Raw genomic sequence first — 16,144 nt, forward strand, 5'->3', positions numbered from 1 at the left:
GTATCTGTCTGTCAGAATGTGTGGGAGTTTGCCTTAATGCTTGTCTGTTTGTATGTATCTGTATGCATTTAGCTATATCTGTCTTCCTGTATGTATGTCTTGCTGCATGTGTGAATGTTGCTGGTTTATAGACTAAAAATATTAATCACCTCCAATGTACATGAGAAGGAGAGAGGATTCTGTGTCAGGAGTGATGTGTTGTATGAGGTTCTGCAGCAGCTGAACTGCGTATTATGTATTGAAGCAGGTGAAGCGTGTATTATGATGTTTGGCAGCGGCAGTGATGTGTATTATGAGGTTCCGCAGCAGCTGAGGTGTGTGTAGTATGTGGTTCCGCAGCAGCTGAGGTGTGTAGTATGAGGTTCCGCAGCAGCTGAGGTGTGTAGTATGAGGTTCCGCAACAGCGGAGGTGTGTATTATGAGGTTCTGCGGCCACTGAGTTGAAGCTTCAGGTTTTATTACTTTGCAGAGGGAAGGGGCACAAATTTTTATGTTGGCCCTGTTGGTTAAATGACCTCAAAACTGCCCTGACCGGGACATGGCTATTCAGGATGAATAAACTAGGGGAATATTTCAGGGAACAGGAGACTTTTAGTTTCTGAAGGTTTAATGCTGTCGTGAGTTCACTGCAAAGGGGCCCACTGGGGCTCTGTCGCACAGGGGCCTACTGAAACCTGGAGCCGGCCCTGGCTCAGATAATGGAATTGGAGAAACTAATTTTGTTGGAGGAACTTCAGAACGCTTTGTATAGTACCACAGGGAATACAGCCCCTGGGAATGATCGATTGCCTTTTGAGGTGTACAGGGGGTTTGGGGGCATATTACTCCCGGCCCTGCTGGAGACCTTACAAGGGGCAATGGATGAAGGTCTATTATCTACTACAATGACTGAGGCGGCCATTACCTTAATCTTAAAGAAGAACAAAGACATATGTGTGATGGACTCTTATCGTTCGATATCCCTCAACACAGACGTAAAGCTGCAAAAAGCTGCAAAGTTACCGGCAATAAGATTGAGGAAAGTGATAACGGATCTGGTAGATGAGGATCAGGCAGGATTTATGCAAAATAGACATCAATATTCAGCTGGGACAAAGGGGGGTGCCACTCCATCCTGTCCATTGACGCATGTAAAGCGTTTGACAGGGTGGAGAGACTCCCACTCTAAGAAACATTGGAGAGGTTCGGTTTTGGACCAAATTTTATCAAATGAGGTTTTGGTTTTTTTTTCTCCCTCTCTGACCCCGGAGGGGTGGGATGGTGGTAGGAGGGAGGGAGGGTCTAAGGATATATATTGGTTGATGTACAATGTCATCCTATTTAATATTTACAAAATGTATAAAAAATGAATCAAGAAATTAAAAAAAAAAATTCAAATGGGTACAATTACTGTATCTGGAACCTAGAACCTGTATAAAAATCGGGCAATCTGTGACATGGATGTTTAAGATAAATAGAGGAATTCAACAGGGATGCCCCTTTCCCCTTTCATTGTTTGCATTATCCATTGAGCCATTGGCAATTATATGCAGAAAAAATAAGGAAATAGTTGGATTTGGCAGTAGAGGAGAGGGGGATAAAATCGTCCTCTATGCAGATGACTTGTTTTGTTTACGTTAAACAGAGAAAACTTTGCCAGTAGCCATACATACCATCAAGAAATATGGGGAATTCTCAGGAATGGTTGTAAATTAGGATAAATATAACACTACTACCGCTGGACAACATGGAGTTAGGAGACACTGGAGGTTTGAAAGTATGGACGGAGAATGAACATTTTCAATATTTGGCCCTTAGGATTGGGAGAAGGGCTAAATAATTTTTGGAATACAACCATACAACCTGGTGCCATTGATTCAAAAAAAATCTGAAAAAAAAATTTAAAACGTGGATTAAATTACCCATATCACAAGCAGATAAGATAGCATTGATTAAAATGATAATATAGCCACAACTGCTTTAAGTTATATCTGCTACACCTATATGTATAAATGGAAAGTGTTTTAAGACTATGGAAACCTTACTCGCCGATTTAATATGGCACAAAAAGTGGGTTCAGATCAAAATTAAACAATTATATAGACCAAGAGGTAAAGGGGGCATAGCGTTACCAAACTTTTTCTAGTATTACATCGCCTCGACTGTACATTATTTAGCTGTTGGCAACAACAAGATGATAATTAGAGAAATAACAAGGAGGGTCGATTTAGAATTTGACAGTGGATTAGTATTGGTGGAATCTGGTTTATTAAAAGACTCTAGAATATCACGAATACCATTGTGCAGACTTTTTTTTAAAGTACGATTATGGTTTAAGCAAATGTTTGATATTAAAGGGGGCACATAATTTTCACCACTGTGGAATAATATTGAACTAAAAGAATTTAGGGTCTACCATGATAAAAAGTTTTTGGGAAGATAAGGGAATATGGTCGGTGGCCCAGCTGTTCAAAAATGGACAACTACGGTCACTTTCAAACTTAAAAAATCTTTTAGACTTAGAAGATAAACATTATTTTAGGTACATAAAAATAGCTTATAGAAGTGATAGGACAGTAAATAAAGAAGCTTTATATGTGGGTGAACACGAATAAACAACATTTTTGGGTGGATTATGGAACAAAAAGAAGACGATTTAAAAAATATATAAAAATCTAAGACTAAGTGGATGGTAGATGTAGGTACACTAGGTGAGGCACAGTGGAATAATATTTAGTAATATAGAATTGGATGGACTCCGAGAGTCTTTTAAATTGATACAGATTAAGATAGTCTATAGACTATGCTACAGTCCAAAGTTGATCAGCAAATTTAAAGAAGGGAAAGAAATAGAATGTTGTAAATGCAAGGAGAAAAACTGAGATATTATCCACATGTTTTGGAACTGTAAGCCAATTATGGCTTTTTGGGAAGAGGTACATGTTAGGATAAGAGAGATTACACAGATTGATAAACCAGATACCCCTGATGTAATGATCCTCAGCAACTTGTCTGATGTAAAGGGTGCCTTATATAAAATGAAATGGATAGTAAGGGCGCTATAATAGCAAGGTATGTAATAGTCAGAAAATGGATACTTAAAGCACCGCCAAAAATGAAGAAGTGGGAACTTGGAAGTATAAAAAAATTTGAAGAGATTAAATATTGTAATATGGGTAAAATGCAGATATGGAACCAAAGATGGCTCTTAGAAAAAGAAATTGTTGAAAAAGATTTTTTATTTTGTTTTGGACCGTGCCTGGAGGGAGGGGTGGGGGTTAATTGGGGGGGATAAACAATGTTTACTGATATGTAATCAATATTTGTAAAATGTGTTTAACTTTTGAAAGAAACGAAAGAAGAGATTTAAAAAAAAAAGAGAAAATAGAAAAAAAAGAGAAAAAAAAGGCAGTTTGTATGATCTGGGACACCAAACTATCCATATTGAACTGCTTCCAGGCACTCAAATATGCCCTAGAATGGTATCTGGCACGTGACCGTGGCAGCTACGGAGCACCGCACCAGGTAATTTTTAGTGCACCAACAGAATTTACAGGAGGCAGCCTCTGGCACCCATTAGCTGGTGCTGGGTGGTTGCCTCCCAAAGAACAAAGACTGTTCCGCACAGACATATAGCATGGGCCTCACATGTGAGAGACTGTACCACACAGATATACAGCATAGTCCCCCAAGTGACAGACTAAAGACATACAGCATGGACACCCCCCCCCCTCCACCACCCCATATAGCAAACTGTACCCCACGCACATACAGCATGGACCCCACCCCCATATAGCAAACTGTACCCCACACACATACAGCATGGACACCCCCATGAGACAGACTGCACCCCACACAGACATATAGCATGAATCCCACATGTGACAGACTGTACCCCACAGACATAGAGCATAGACTGCGTATGTAACCGAATGTACCCCACAGACGTACAGCATGGACCCCACATGTGACAGACTGTACCCCACAGATACATAGAATGGACCCCACAGATACATAGAATGGATCCGACATGTGACAGACTGTACCCAACAGACATACAGCATAGACTGCATATGTAACGGACTGTTCCCCACAGACATACAGAATGGACCCCCCCATGTGACAAACTGTACCCCACAGACATACAGCATGGACCCCCCATATGGCAGACTGTACCCCACACACATACAGCATAGACACCCCCCATGTGACAGACTGTACCCCACACACATACAGCATAGACATCCCCCATGTGACAGGCTGTACCCCACACACATACAGCCACTGCAGGCATTAGGCCCCTTAAGATTCTCCCCCACCACAACCACAGCCTGCACCTGACACATGTACACCAGGCTTTTCTATGTTCCATAGCGCCCCCTTTGGAGCCCCGAGTGTTCTGCATGTGACCCTCCACCGCCCTCGCTTGCAGGCTGCAGTGCAGACACATATGTGAAGAATATAGCCCCCGCACACACAGCTCCACAGAGCAGATGTACTCACCACCATATTCTCTCTACACACAGCAGTGACAAGCTGCACACCAGACCCCCTCTACACACTGCATGCGGCAGGAAACAGGAAGCCCTGCCCACATAACATCGGTCACATGATCTCCAGTGACACGTGACCAGTGACATCACACCTACTTCTGGTAACTCCATTCTATCATCTTCCATCGTCCTGTGTATTGCGGCTGCTGGAGCTGCGGGGACGGGAGAGCAGGTAACGCATCGTCTTATCCTGAGAGGCGGCCCCCACATCATACCAGTACCCTGGGGAACTACAAGTACCAGCAGGCCGCAGCTCCACCTTCTGATCCCTTATACGGGACATAATGCACCCATGTACGCCCCATCTCTAACATATATAATGTATATGCATGCACACTCATATGCAGCACACATAGGAGCATCCTGATCATATACTTGTCTATAACAGCAGGCTGCTATGTGCCATACACTACACTATCCCACACATAGATCTATACAGTAATTGTATAATGGGGTTTACATGACATAACAGTGGGATTCTATTAGTGACATATTTGTTTGTAGGGGCTTCACTCTTCTTTCTGTGGTACAGCTCTGACCCTCATGTGAACAGGGTCTTATATTAAACATATATAATATAACAACTCATAGGAAAAGCTGTGTCTAAGCGTGGGTTCCCTACACGGCACTAAGGGGCAGTAACTTCTATCCATCTTTACTTTGCAATGTGCAAAGGGTTTGCACAGTGCACAATTTCTCATGGATTGCAAGCTCCTGCGAGCAAGGTATCACCCCTATTCTTCCATAGGACTAGTTTTTTACTCTGTAATGTCTTATTTTATTTGTTTATGTCGTTGACACTTTGTAAAGCACTACAGAATATGATGGCGCTATATAAAAAAAAAAATTATTGTAATAAGGGGTTAAAAGGTTTTTTTGGGTTATCTTTTTTTTTTTTTGCTCCAAATCATTAAAACAACACCCAGCAGGTATCCAGCACTGTAGCTCCGAGTGCAGTTGTCTAGGTGCCTCCCACACCATGACAGAGAACAGGAGCCACAGTCCTGGTTTTCCCTGGCTAAAACAAGGGAAATATGCAAATACCGTATATATACCCAAGTATAAGCCGAAGTAACTGATTTTAACACAAAAAACTGTGAAAACCTATTGACTCGAATATAAACCTAGGGTGGGAAATGCATTGGTCAAAGCCTCCAGCCAGTATATAGCTAACCAGTCCCCTTCCCCCCAGTATATAACTAGCCAGCGAATCACCCAGTATATATTAATAGTCCCCAGCCCCCCAAGTATATAGCTAGTCAGTCCCCTTCACCCCCCCCCCCCCACTTTATAGCTAGCCAGGACCCTCCCCCCCCCCCCAGTATATAACTAGCCAGCCCATAACCACAGAATATAAGCAGCCACCCCCCTGCCCCCCCCCCCACTATGTATAGCTAGCCTGTCCCATTGCCTCCTAGTATATAGCAAGCCAGCCCATGCCCTCTAGCATATAGCAATATATAACCCAGCCAGTCCATACCCCCCAGTTCTTCCGGTCTTAGGGTCCCTGTGCTGCCGGCACACAAACTATGATGTCAGTCGCTTGCCAATGTCATTCTGTGTGCGCTGCTAGCACCTCAGTCTTTATAGACTTGAGTATAAGCCGAGTTAGGTTTTTTTTTAGCACATTTTTTATGCTGAAAAACTTGGCTTATACTGAAGTATATACAGAATGTTTTTCAGGATGGGATAAGGGTAGCATTGCCTCATAGCTATCTTTTAAGGCAGCCCCCCTTGGCATCAAGCATGATTTGTTACAAAGTTGACATGATGCAGGATAATAGCCAAGCCAGGATATCTATTCTATAAGGAACCGATTCCCAGTAGATGTACTGGTTTGGCTATTATCCCACATAATATCATTAGACTTTCTTAGTAGTGAATCCAGGGTGTGCTACGCCGGCTTAAATTGCAGCATCACACAGGTGGCAAGAGCTCTGCACTGAGGTGAGTATAAACCTTATATTTTTAGTGTGCCCACGACAGAGCTTATATAGGTTGATTTGGGACACTAAACCACTGGTCCATATGAGCCTGTGGGTGTTTTAGTGTCCCAAATCAACAGATCCCATTAAAAAAAATTAGAACCCGGAGAAGCCCTGTAAGATATTATACAGTGCATCCCTGATACCTGTAATGTGCTTCCTTCCTGCAGACCATGGACAATGCCTTTATCCAGCACAGTGTTAAAGTCCTCCAGGCACTCAATAAGCAAAGGGAAGATGGCCGATACTGTGATGTCACGCTAGTCGTAGGCAATCTCCAGTTCAAAGCCCATTGGAGCATACTGGCTTGTAGCAGTCACTTCTTTCAGAGCCTGTATGGGGATGGAGGTTCCCCCAGCATCATCCTCCATGAACGCTTCTCTGAGGTTATTGGTCTTCTCCTGGACTTCCTTTACACTGGAGAGTTGGGTCTTTCACAGAACAATGTGGAGAAAGTTCTCCAGGCATCCAAGGAACTTGCCATGTTTGAAGCGGTTGAAGCCTGTGAGAGGTTCCAGCCGAAGTGTTTCCAAAGTGAAGATTATTTTCAAGGGTCTGGTACAATGGAGACCTTAAATGGACACCTGAAGGAGGCAGGGGAGTCTGACGGGGAGGAGGCTTTAAAGGGAATCTCTGAACTCACTAATGACTTGGCTGATACAGGCCCCACTGAACAAAATAATGGTCGGGACAGTGGTCTGTCCCTGCTGCAGGAGACTGTGGAGACAACACCACCTTCCCCGTTCCAGGATGCAGTCTTAAAAAATCCAGATATAAACACAGACAATGTGGAAAGGAGAGAGTTCAAACGACCAAAAAGAGGGCAGAAGAGTGAGCAGTGTGTCAGTGCCGAAGGAGGATGCATGACGGTAGTATGATATGTCTTCACCATTTGTATAGATCCAGAGGTTTCCAATAAAGCCTCCAAGTGTGCAGGTTGTCACATCTGATGAAAGTGCAGCAATTTTCTCCAAGATTACAGTTTTGCACCAATTTTAAAATCTCAGATTTACTTATGTACTGAAAGCTGCGGGTTTGTCATATTCTACACCACACGCTGGACTGTCAGTGGAGACACTTGACTTGCAAAGATACGATGTAGTAAACTATTACTACTTCAGTCTCACTCCTCTTGTAGTAGTGTGCTATAAGGTATCACAGTAGGTGAAATATATCAGGGTGAATTCATACGATGCGTGGCGTTTTTGACGCATTCCACTGACCTCAGCCTTGATTACATGCTAAGGTTACATTGGGTTTTAGCAGATGCAGTGGAAATCAAGGCTGAAGCCAGTGGCATGCGCCCTCAGTCTGAAGTCAAGACTGTTTTTTTAACTACTAGCTCCCTCAGGTAGGTTATGAAATTTTCTTTTCTAGAATTCCTTGTTTTAGGTGAAATGATACCCGTTACCTTTAAAAAAAAAAAAAAAACTCCTCCAAAGGCATGTGAGCAGAGAAGAGTCATGTTTTACCTGACATGAGTCAAGTTTAGAGACTGGAATTCAGATGCCTTTATCTTCAGTCCTAAAGTATCCTAATACTTTTTTGGTGTCATATTAAAGATAAGAATCTCATATTTCAGATCTCATCAGGCTTGTAATTTGGAATAATCAGGCGCCTCAAGCAAAATATGACACTATTCTGCACAATTTCATATGACTATGAAGGGGATTTTTTTTATACGTTTACGGGTGAAACTTTACATACTTACAAAGGGAATTCTAGAAGGAACATTTCATACCCTTCCTAAGGGGGCCAGTAGTTTAATTGGGAACCTGTCACCAGATTTTACCTTTTAATGCTGGCTAAGCTGCTGCCTCTTCTGTATTGGAAGATTGAACAGTTTAGATCATGAATATGGTTGGGAACTAAAAACAAGTGTCATTTATTCTGTTGTAGTGGGATTTGGAGGTGGACCATATCCATGATGTAATAACAGAGGAGACTGATTACATTGAGAATGATCTAGATGAAGACTATGTCCTAGAGAAAAAGACCCCAAACCCAAAGAAGAACTGTGTGCTCAAGAAGATCATTCCCTTAGAATCCACTGCTAATGACTCTGCACTGGATGAGGGAGATTTGAAGAGCAAGAAAAATGTCAACGCACCTGTGGAATGTCCTATATGTCACAAGAAATTTCTTAGCAAATACTATTTGAAGGTCCACAACAGGTAAAAATGGGGCATGTCCCAAAATCCCCCAAAAAATGGGGCATGTCCGTGTGAATAGTCTACTATTGGGATGCTATCAATAAAAAGGGGGTCACTGAATGGACTGGAGCAGACATACTATCATTAAGTCAAATGTCTTCTATCCATATTCCTGCAGGAAGCACACAGGAGAGAAGCCATTTGAATGTCAAAAGTGTGGCAAATGTTACTTCAGAAAAGAGAACTTAGTGGAGCATCAGGCCCGAAACTGTATGAGCCGCTCAGAGCAGGTAAGCCCAAACCAGTCCTTGTGAGAATGTGATGTCCTAGAATGACTTAATACACCTCACATATCTCCTGTGGCTCCCATTCTAACCTTGAGTTAGCCCCCTATGGTCTCTGATTTGTGATTGCTCTTCACAAACAGGACATGACATAAAGCAGGTTACTGCTTACATACTTTTGTATGCTGAAGGGGACCCGGAAGACATGAGAAAATGAGTTATGTCATTCTGAGTCCATTAAAAAATAAAATAAATATGGTTTGGACTGTGGCTGTGGATTGGGTAAGTGTTAGGGATTTTTATGCAGGGCCCCAACAGCCCTCTTGACTTTTTGTAAGGTGAGTCCTAATTAACCCTTTCATGATTGAACATAAAGACCAAGACATACGTCAATCTCTTAGTCAAGATCTTCCCTCCTTTAATAATCAAAATGCATAATATATAACAGAAGAATCATCAAAGAGGCGTGAATAGTATACTCCAAAGCTATTGGTCATCAGCACATTCTGGGAAAAACAATTAATTAATTGTGCTCAGTTCTCAGAGACCTTGTACACAGATATTGTTTATACTGATGCTGAGAAGAAGGTGATAAGTGGCTCCAGAATCCTAATATCATGCAGCATCGAGGACAGACTGGCTTCTCATTAAATGCCACAGGGTATTAGCTGACAGGCGAGCAAACAGGTTACATAAAATGAAGTTTGAATCATGACATTAACTTGACAATGGTCAGGGAACATGGCCGCTGTATCTAAGATGGCGGACAGTAGTCAAGATGGCGTCCGAAACCAGTGCCACCTCCTTAACAGTAAGCCAAACTGCCTCCTCATTTTCCATAACCTCGACACAGATAGCTCCATAAAAATGTGCAGTCCTGTCTTCCTGGTCTAGCAGTGCTGATATAACTTGCAGACCTTTCTTCGCAGTTCCTGATTTCTCTGGTCTATAACAGAGGAGCTTCACTGCTGAGCATATACATATAGTGCAGCACACATTCATCTCAACTACAAGAGTGATCAGGGGTGCACAACCTGCACTCACAGGTCACATGCAGCATGTGAAGCCATGAGTTGCGCTCAACACCTTGCTGACAGCCATAATCAAATAGGTTCTTCAATAACTGATGGAAGCATTCATTGGTGCAGTAGGCTGGGTAGGGGTGATTGTAGCTGAAAAGCCCTCACTCCTCCCTGGTCCTCTCCCCCCGGTCCACTCGTGTGTCCCGACTCCTTATTCTGGCTGTTCCTTAAGGGAACAGAGTAGAACAGCTTCAGGATAGGAGCAAGGAGTGTTAAGTACTTGCCAGCTGTACTGATCCAGGGTCCTCTCCAGTTCCTGGGGTTGCTGTGCCCCGGGTCCTGATGCCAGCGCATACAATAGGCACAGGACACAGAGCAGAGCACCACATGGAGGAGAGAAGAAGCTGCACTGTGCTGCAGGAAGAAGAGGAGCCTGGAAACTAGAGGATTTTTTAAATCTGGTCTTGGGGCTTCGCTATTATTATTAGGTTTTTCCTCTAAGGGTCTCCAGTATTATCTGTTGTGGGGTTCTACATTATTAGTTTTTGTTTACTCTGGGGGTCTCCAATATTTTTGTTATGCTATAGGGTCTCCACTTTATCTTTCACCAAAGAAAAAGACTTGGGTCAAATCAATGTAATTTTTTTGTGCGGAATCTGAATCTGCAATAAAAAAAAATGCGGATTTAAGATTGTAAATTTAGCAAGTTTGGCATTATTGGAAAATATATTCCACCAACCCGACCTTTTTGTTAAATCCCTGTATATTTATTAACTAATATGTCCAGTATGTTGCATGGTTTTTGTTTTAGCATTTTTGGGAGTTTAAATTCTTGTTGAGGTTGAGTATTGTGGTAAATATATCTGCTCACTTATTATTTTTACATCCCTATATGTGTTTAAATCTTCGCTTTCATGTGAGTTTCATGTGAAAATGTATGATTTCATGTAACTTATTTTAATAATTTGTGTTACAAAGTTACATGATGGTGGTACGGGTTGTCAATTTTTAATAAAGACATATACAATCCCTAGGTTGTCTGCTTTAAATATATAATATATATATATATATATATATATATATATATATATATATATATATATATATATATATATATTTGGGTTACATTTTCTGTGATCAACGTCAGTTTTTATTAATTTTTTTTTTACAAAATTTTACACTCAAAATTGCATGTAAACAAAAATGGCTGCTGTAAAAACCTGATGTGGTTGTTAAAGGATATTTTACATTAACTTTTAATATTTTATATTTAGCATCATCAGCTGCATTGATGCCTCCCTTTACAGGTTACAGATTTGAAGAGGCTTCTGAATATCTGATATTTTGATATTTTTTTAAGGTTTTCAACTGTCCTTCTTGCAATGAGGTTTTCAAAAGAAAGATGGAGCTGCGGTTACATTTGGTGTCACACACAGGAGTAATGCCTTATAGGGTAAGTGGACATATAATAAAATGCTTGGCTCTGATATGCTGGTGTATAGGCTAGGACAGTGATGGCGAACCTTTTGGAGACAGAGTGCCCAAGCTACAACCGAAACCCACTTATATGTCGCAAAGTGTCAACATGACAATTTAAGCAGTAACTTATTGATCCCAGCTGTAAGGGTTTTAATCGTATTGGCATCCTGAGTTCACCAATACAATAGAAAGATGGAGAAATTTCAGTGTCCCCTGAAGGGGAAGGATCAGGGGACCCAGAGCAGGAACTCCAATGACAATCCATCTCTATCCACAACTTCTGGCTCCTCCTGTAGTCCTGGCAGCAAATGATGTTGCTTTAAAATAGTGCTGAGCATGGCGCGTCCTGGGCTGTATTGGAACACAGAAGAAAGCCTTGAGTCTTAGCTTGCAAACTATGTGTTGGGGTGAAAGCCTGAGTGCCCACAGAAAGGGCTCTGAGTGCCACCTCTGGCACCCGTGCCATAGGATCGCCACCACTGGGCTAGGATAATTCATGCCAGGATTCCTAATGACATGTACTATTATAATGTATGTTAGTACCGCTGGTTCCCCAGTAGATGGCACTAGTGCTATTGTTGTTTATGATGTTTGTCATATTGTAGTGCTTGTGTCAAAGACAGCTAAAAGTTGGAAAGAATGTACAGTATAACATGGGCCACAAGGAATGGAGCAGCTATGTGTCATCGACATGTGAGGTCGGTTCTTAGGCCGATGACAGTAGAAATAGGACCTGCTCTGAGTTTTGGGGTTCAGGTATCAGTCATGGGCATGAAAACACACTGTTTCTAGGAAGTTGCTTCAAGAATGATATTTCCAGACTGTAATTATCAATTTATTTTCAGTTAACCCTTTTTTTTTAATCTAATGTATTCTCTCTTTTTATCAGTGCACAACATGTCCTCAACAGTTTATGCAGAAGAAGCATCTTCAAAGCCACATGATAAAAATGCACGGAGAACCCAAACCACATGCAGTGAGTACAGTAGTGTGATATTATTTTTCACCATCAGAAAAATATGCAGTAACCTGCAGATCACAATGAGGTCCCTGATATCAGGCGCTTGATTATGATCTCCAAAAACAGATCACTGGGTGCTATGGCTCAAGTAAATTGTAGGGCATGTGTGTTGTGTAGATGTCAGAAAAGCCATCTAGAATTATAGAAAGCGCTCGAGGTGTTCTCATGATAGGAGAATTAATCCAGTTGTAATCCTGATTATGGATGTAAACTTCATACACGGCCTGCTTTGTATTCAATATTGTACAGCTCAGTCCTTGAAACTGCTGCATTCACTCTGTAGGCTATGGTTACACGGTTATCCTCACTCATGATTGTCTCCTTATATGGCAAAGTAAATGTAGGTTTCCAAAACTGTGATTCTACAAGCACAGTTCACCAGAGGGCAGCAGTGAGCACCATCTGAAAACCAGTTCAGAAACTCTTATGTAGTTATTCATGGCATAACTCCTTGCAACCTGACCAAGTTTGCTGGGAGTAGTAATTAAACCACAGGTTGGAGTCACTGCCATGTATCATAGTCTATACGGTTGAAAAATGTGATTAAGGTTTTGCTTCTGTTGTAGTGTCCAACTTGCGGCAAATGCTTCTTCACACGGACAGAACTGCGCCTGCATGAAGCCTTTAAGCATCGGGGGGAGAAGCTTTTTGTCTGTGAAGAGTGTGGTCATCGAGCCTCAAGCAGAAGTGGATTACAGATGCATATCAAAGCCAAACACAGGTCAGCATGCTTATAGTGGCTTATGGTAATGTACAGGACAGTCTAATACAAGTATTCCTAGCTTAGTAGTGTCTACCTTGGCCAGATAATATAATGGGAACATGCTTTACAGAGGTTGCCCAAGTATCTAAGTAATGTTATATCAATAAGATAGGGATAACTAGCAAATTGGTGATGTCCGACTGCTGGCAAGCCTACTAATCACAAGAATGGGAATCCCGTTCTCACCACTGGGCAGGACAAGCACTTGTCCCGCCACTTCATTTAATGATATGGGAATGATGGAACCATAGACAGTGAGCAGAGCAGGAGGGTGCATGCTTGTTCTGCTTCTCCCATCACTGAGAATGCGATCCCCGTTCTCTGGAGAGATGGGGGTCCCATTTGTATGATCCATGGGCGTGCCAACAGTCAGACCCTCAAACAGGTAGTTATCCCCAATCGTAAGGATAGGGTAAAAAAAAATATTTGGCACAACCCCTTTTTGACATGGAAAGAACTAATTAATATGTTCTTTTGCTGGTAAAAGTGCCAAATACAAGGTGATTCTCATGCATGTTAGGAAGTAGGTTTACACAGCTGCTTATTTTACATGTTGACCCAATACAACATCACCACTGGGAAACTGCTTCTATCTATAGAACATGTGTTTAAGGACCCCCTCCCCATAGTCACCGTATGGAGAGGTGGCAGCACATGCACTTTTCTATCCATCCATTTCTATTGGAGTTATGAAAACTGGACCCAGAGGTTGAAAATGCAATAAACTTCTTAAACTACTTTAAAGGGACATGATGAACTGAATACATTGGTTCTTGATGGACTGGTGGTCATTCCCAACCCCTAATCTAGAAAAAACAGCAGCATTGTATATAGCAGTATTCTAAATGGGTATATAAGATATTGCTGGTCTATTAAAGCTTCTTCTCCTCTTTACTATAGAAACGAACGGCCATTTGTATGTGAATTTTGTCACCATGCCTTCACGCAGAAAACCAACTTAAACATGCACCTGAAGACACACACCGGGGAGAAGCCTTTCCAGTGTCACCTGTGCGGCAAGACGTTCAGAACACAAGGTATTAGGAGACAGACTGAGACGGAAGCCACTGCTTTTTGTTTTTGGCAGGATGTTATGAGTTTGGTGGAAACTGCACATCCCAGTTTGCCAAAGCTGGCAGTAGTAGTTTTACATCAGGCGGTGAGCAGCTGGTTGCAGTCCCTTTTTCTATATGTTTACTTTTCCTTACGTTATAGAAACAGATACTTTGATATCATGCAGCATAGTAATTATGCACTGTGTTTTCTTTTTTTATACTTTGTGCCTTAAGCCAGTCTACTAAAGCACAACCGGACACACACAGGGGAGCGACCATTCAGTTGTGAGTTCTGTGACCAACGCTTTACAGATAAGACTCCGCTCTTACGGCATATCGCCAGTCGGCACCAAGAAGGGAGACCGTACTACTGCCAAGTGTGTGGCAAGACATTTAAAGGTAAAATTACAATAAATTCATGTAGTTTGACATCCACAGATGAGTTATCAAAGGGTTCCTTCCAGCAATAGGAAGTGTGATCCCTTATCAATTGATATCGAGGGGTCCAAACTCCAGTTCTGAGCATGAATGTGCTACACAATTGTCCTCTTGTCTAGCTGTGCTGGGAAAGGCAACATCGTTCCCTTCTTGCAAGCAGCTGTCAAGGTGAAAATAGCGTTACTTCTGTGCCAAGGGCCCTCCAGTCTAAAGTTCAGTGGGGTTCCTAGTGGTGCTTGCAATAGGCTCCTGTCCACTCCCTGGCAGGGGTATATGTGCCATAGATGTTAGCAGTAAGCTGGTATAGACAAGAGGAACATATCATGTTACATTTAGTTTGAAATGACAGCTCTTTCACTTTTCTCACTGTGCTCTATCCTCTCCCCATGCAGCGGCTGAGCAGTTACGTGTTCATGTGGCGCGACATCGTGGTGTTCGGAAGTTCGAGTGCACAGAGTGTGGTTACAAGTTCACCCGGCAGGTACGTTCTGTATGGTACCAGAAACTGTATGAAATTCCATTTTATATAAGCTGTCAGAAGTGCAACCTCAGGCTTGGAGTCTTTGAATTGAGCAAAACTATTTTTTTTTTTAATTTATTTTTTTTAAGGCTCACCTCCGACGACACATGGAAATTCACAACCGAATCGAGAACTATAATCCACGTCAAAGGAAACTTCGTAATCTAATAATCGATGAGGAGAAAGGCATGCTCATTGGGTTACAGAACCCCCATGAGCTGGATGTCGGGTCCACAGAGATCATTGTGGAGTCAATTACTTCTAGCACTTTGCCGGAAGAGGTCACAGAGCAAAGACTGTGCACAGATGACGGATTCCCAGCTGAAGTCATGGGACAGTCTATAATAATTACCAGCACCGACATCCCTATAGATGAGTGCGAGACGTGATGTGACCCCACAAAACCATGAGTTTGTTTTTTTTTAATTTATTTATTCATTAGGTTAGTGCATTTTATTACCAAATAAATACAATAATATGGAAATATAAAGTTTATGCAAATTATATAAACTTCTGTCACTGCAATTTAGTTCCTTTTGAAGGGAACCTTTTTTTTTTTTTTCTCTTCCCATAGACAATGATTAGCACATTCCCAGAAAGGTGGCACCCGGCTCCACTTCATCTGTGCATGTCCACAAGAACAAGCTGACCGCACAGGAGTGAGAAATGGAGTGAAGGGGCAGTTTGGTTGTTATCATGTAGCAAGGGAAGAATTGAGGAGGTAGATGGGAGTATTTTTGTTTTTTAACTGATGACTGAGCGGGTTCACAAGGGTGGGGTCACAGAGCACATTGTATTGTAACTTCTTTATATATAACTTTTCAGTAAAACAGATTTTTCCGTGGCCGTGTATGTACAACGCTCTATGGGGACAGGAGGGGGGGGGGGGGTG

General features: G+C 42.0%; 1 protein-coding gene across 2 annotated transcripts; it reads left to right on the forward strand.

Annotated features, from left to right (window-relative positions):
* The first annotated feature begins 4,583 nt into the window (after nt 1–4,583).
* ZBTB48 (zinc finger and BTB domain containing 48) lies at nt 4,584–16,122 on the forward strand. Of its 2 annotated transcripts, XR_011856477.1 has the most exons (12): nt 4,584–4,704; nt 6,688–7,386; nt 8,417–8,691; nt 8,849–8,960; nt 11,337–11,429; nt 12,345–12,431; nt 13,043–13,197; nt 14,140–14,276; nt 14,529–14,693; nt 15,125–15,213; nt 15,342–15,694; nt 15,827–16,122. XR_011856477.1 is itself a non-coding variant. In XM_072156275.1 (11 exons), exons 2-11 carry the CDS (start codon nt 6,691–6,693, stop codon nt 15,639–15,641), a joined length of 2,109 nt encoding a protein of 702 aa, XP_072012376.1. In that variant the 5' UTR covers nt 4,584–4,704; nt 6,688–6,690; the 3' UTR covers nt 15,642–16,122. The 2 variants fall into 2 exon arrangements, 1 of the variants encoding a protein (XP_072012376.1); XM_072156275.1 differs by having other exon boundaries at nt 15,342–16,122.
* The last annotated feature ends 22 nt before the right edge of the window (nt 16,123–16,144 follow it).

Source organism: Engystomops pustulosus, chromosome 6, assembly GCF_040894005.1.
Source record: "Engystomops pustulosus chromosome 6, aEngPut4.maternal, whole genome shotgun sequence".
NCBI classification, from domain to species: domain Eukaryota; kingdom Metazoa; phylum Chordata; class Amphibia; order Anura; family Leptodactylidae; genus Engystomops; species Engystomops pustulosus.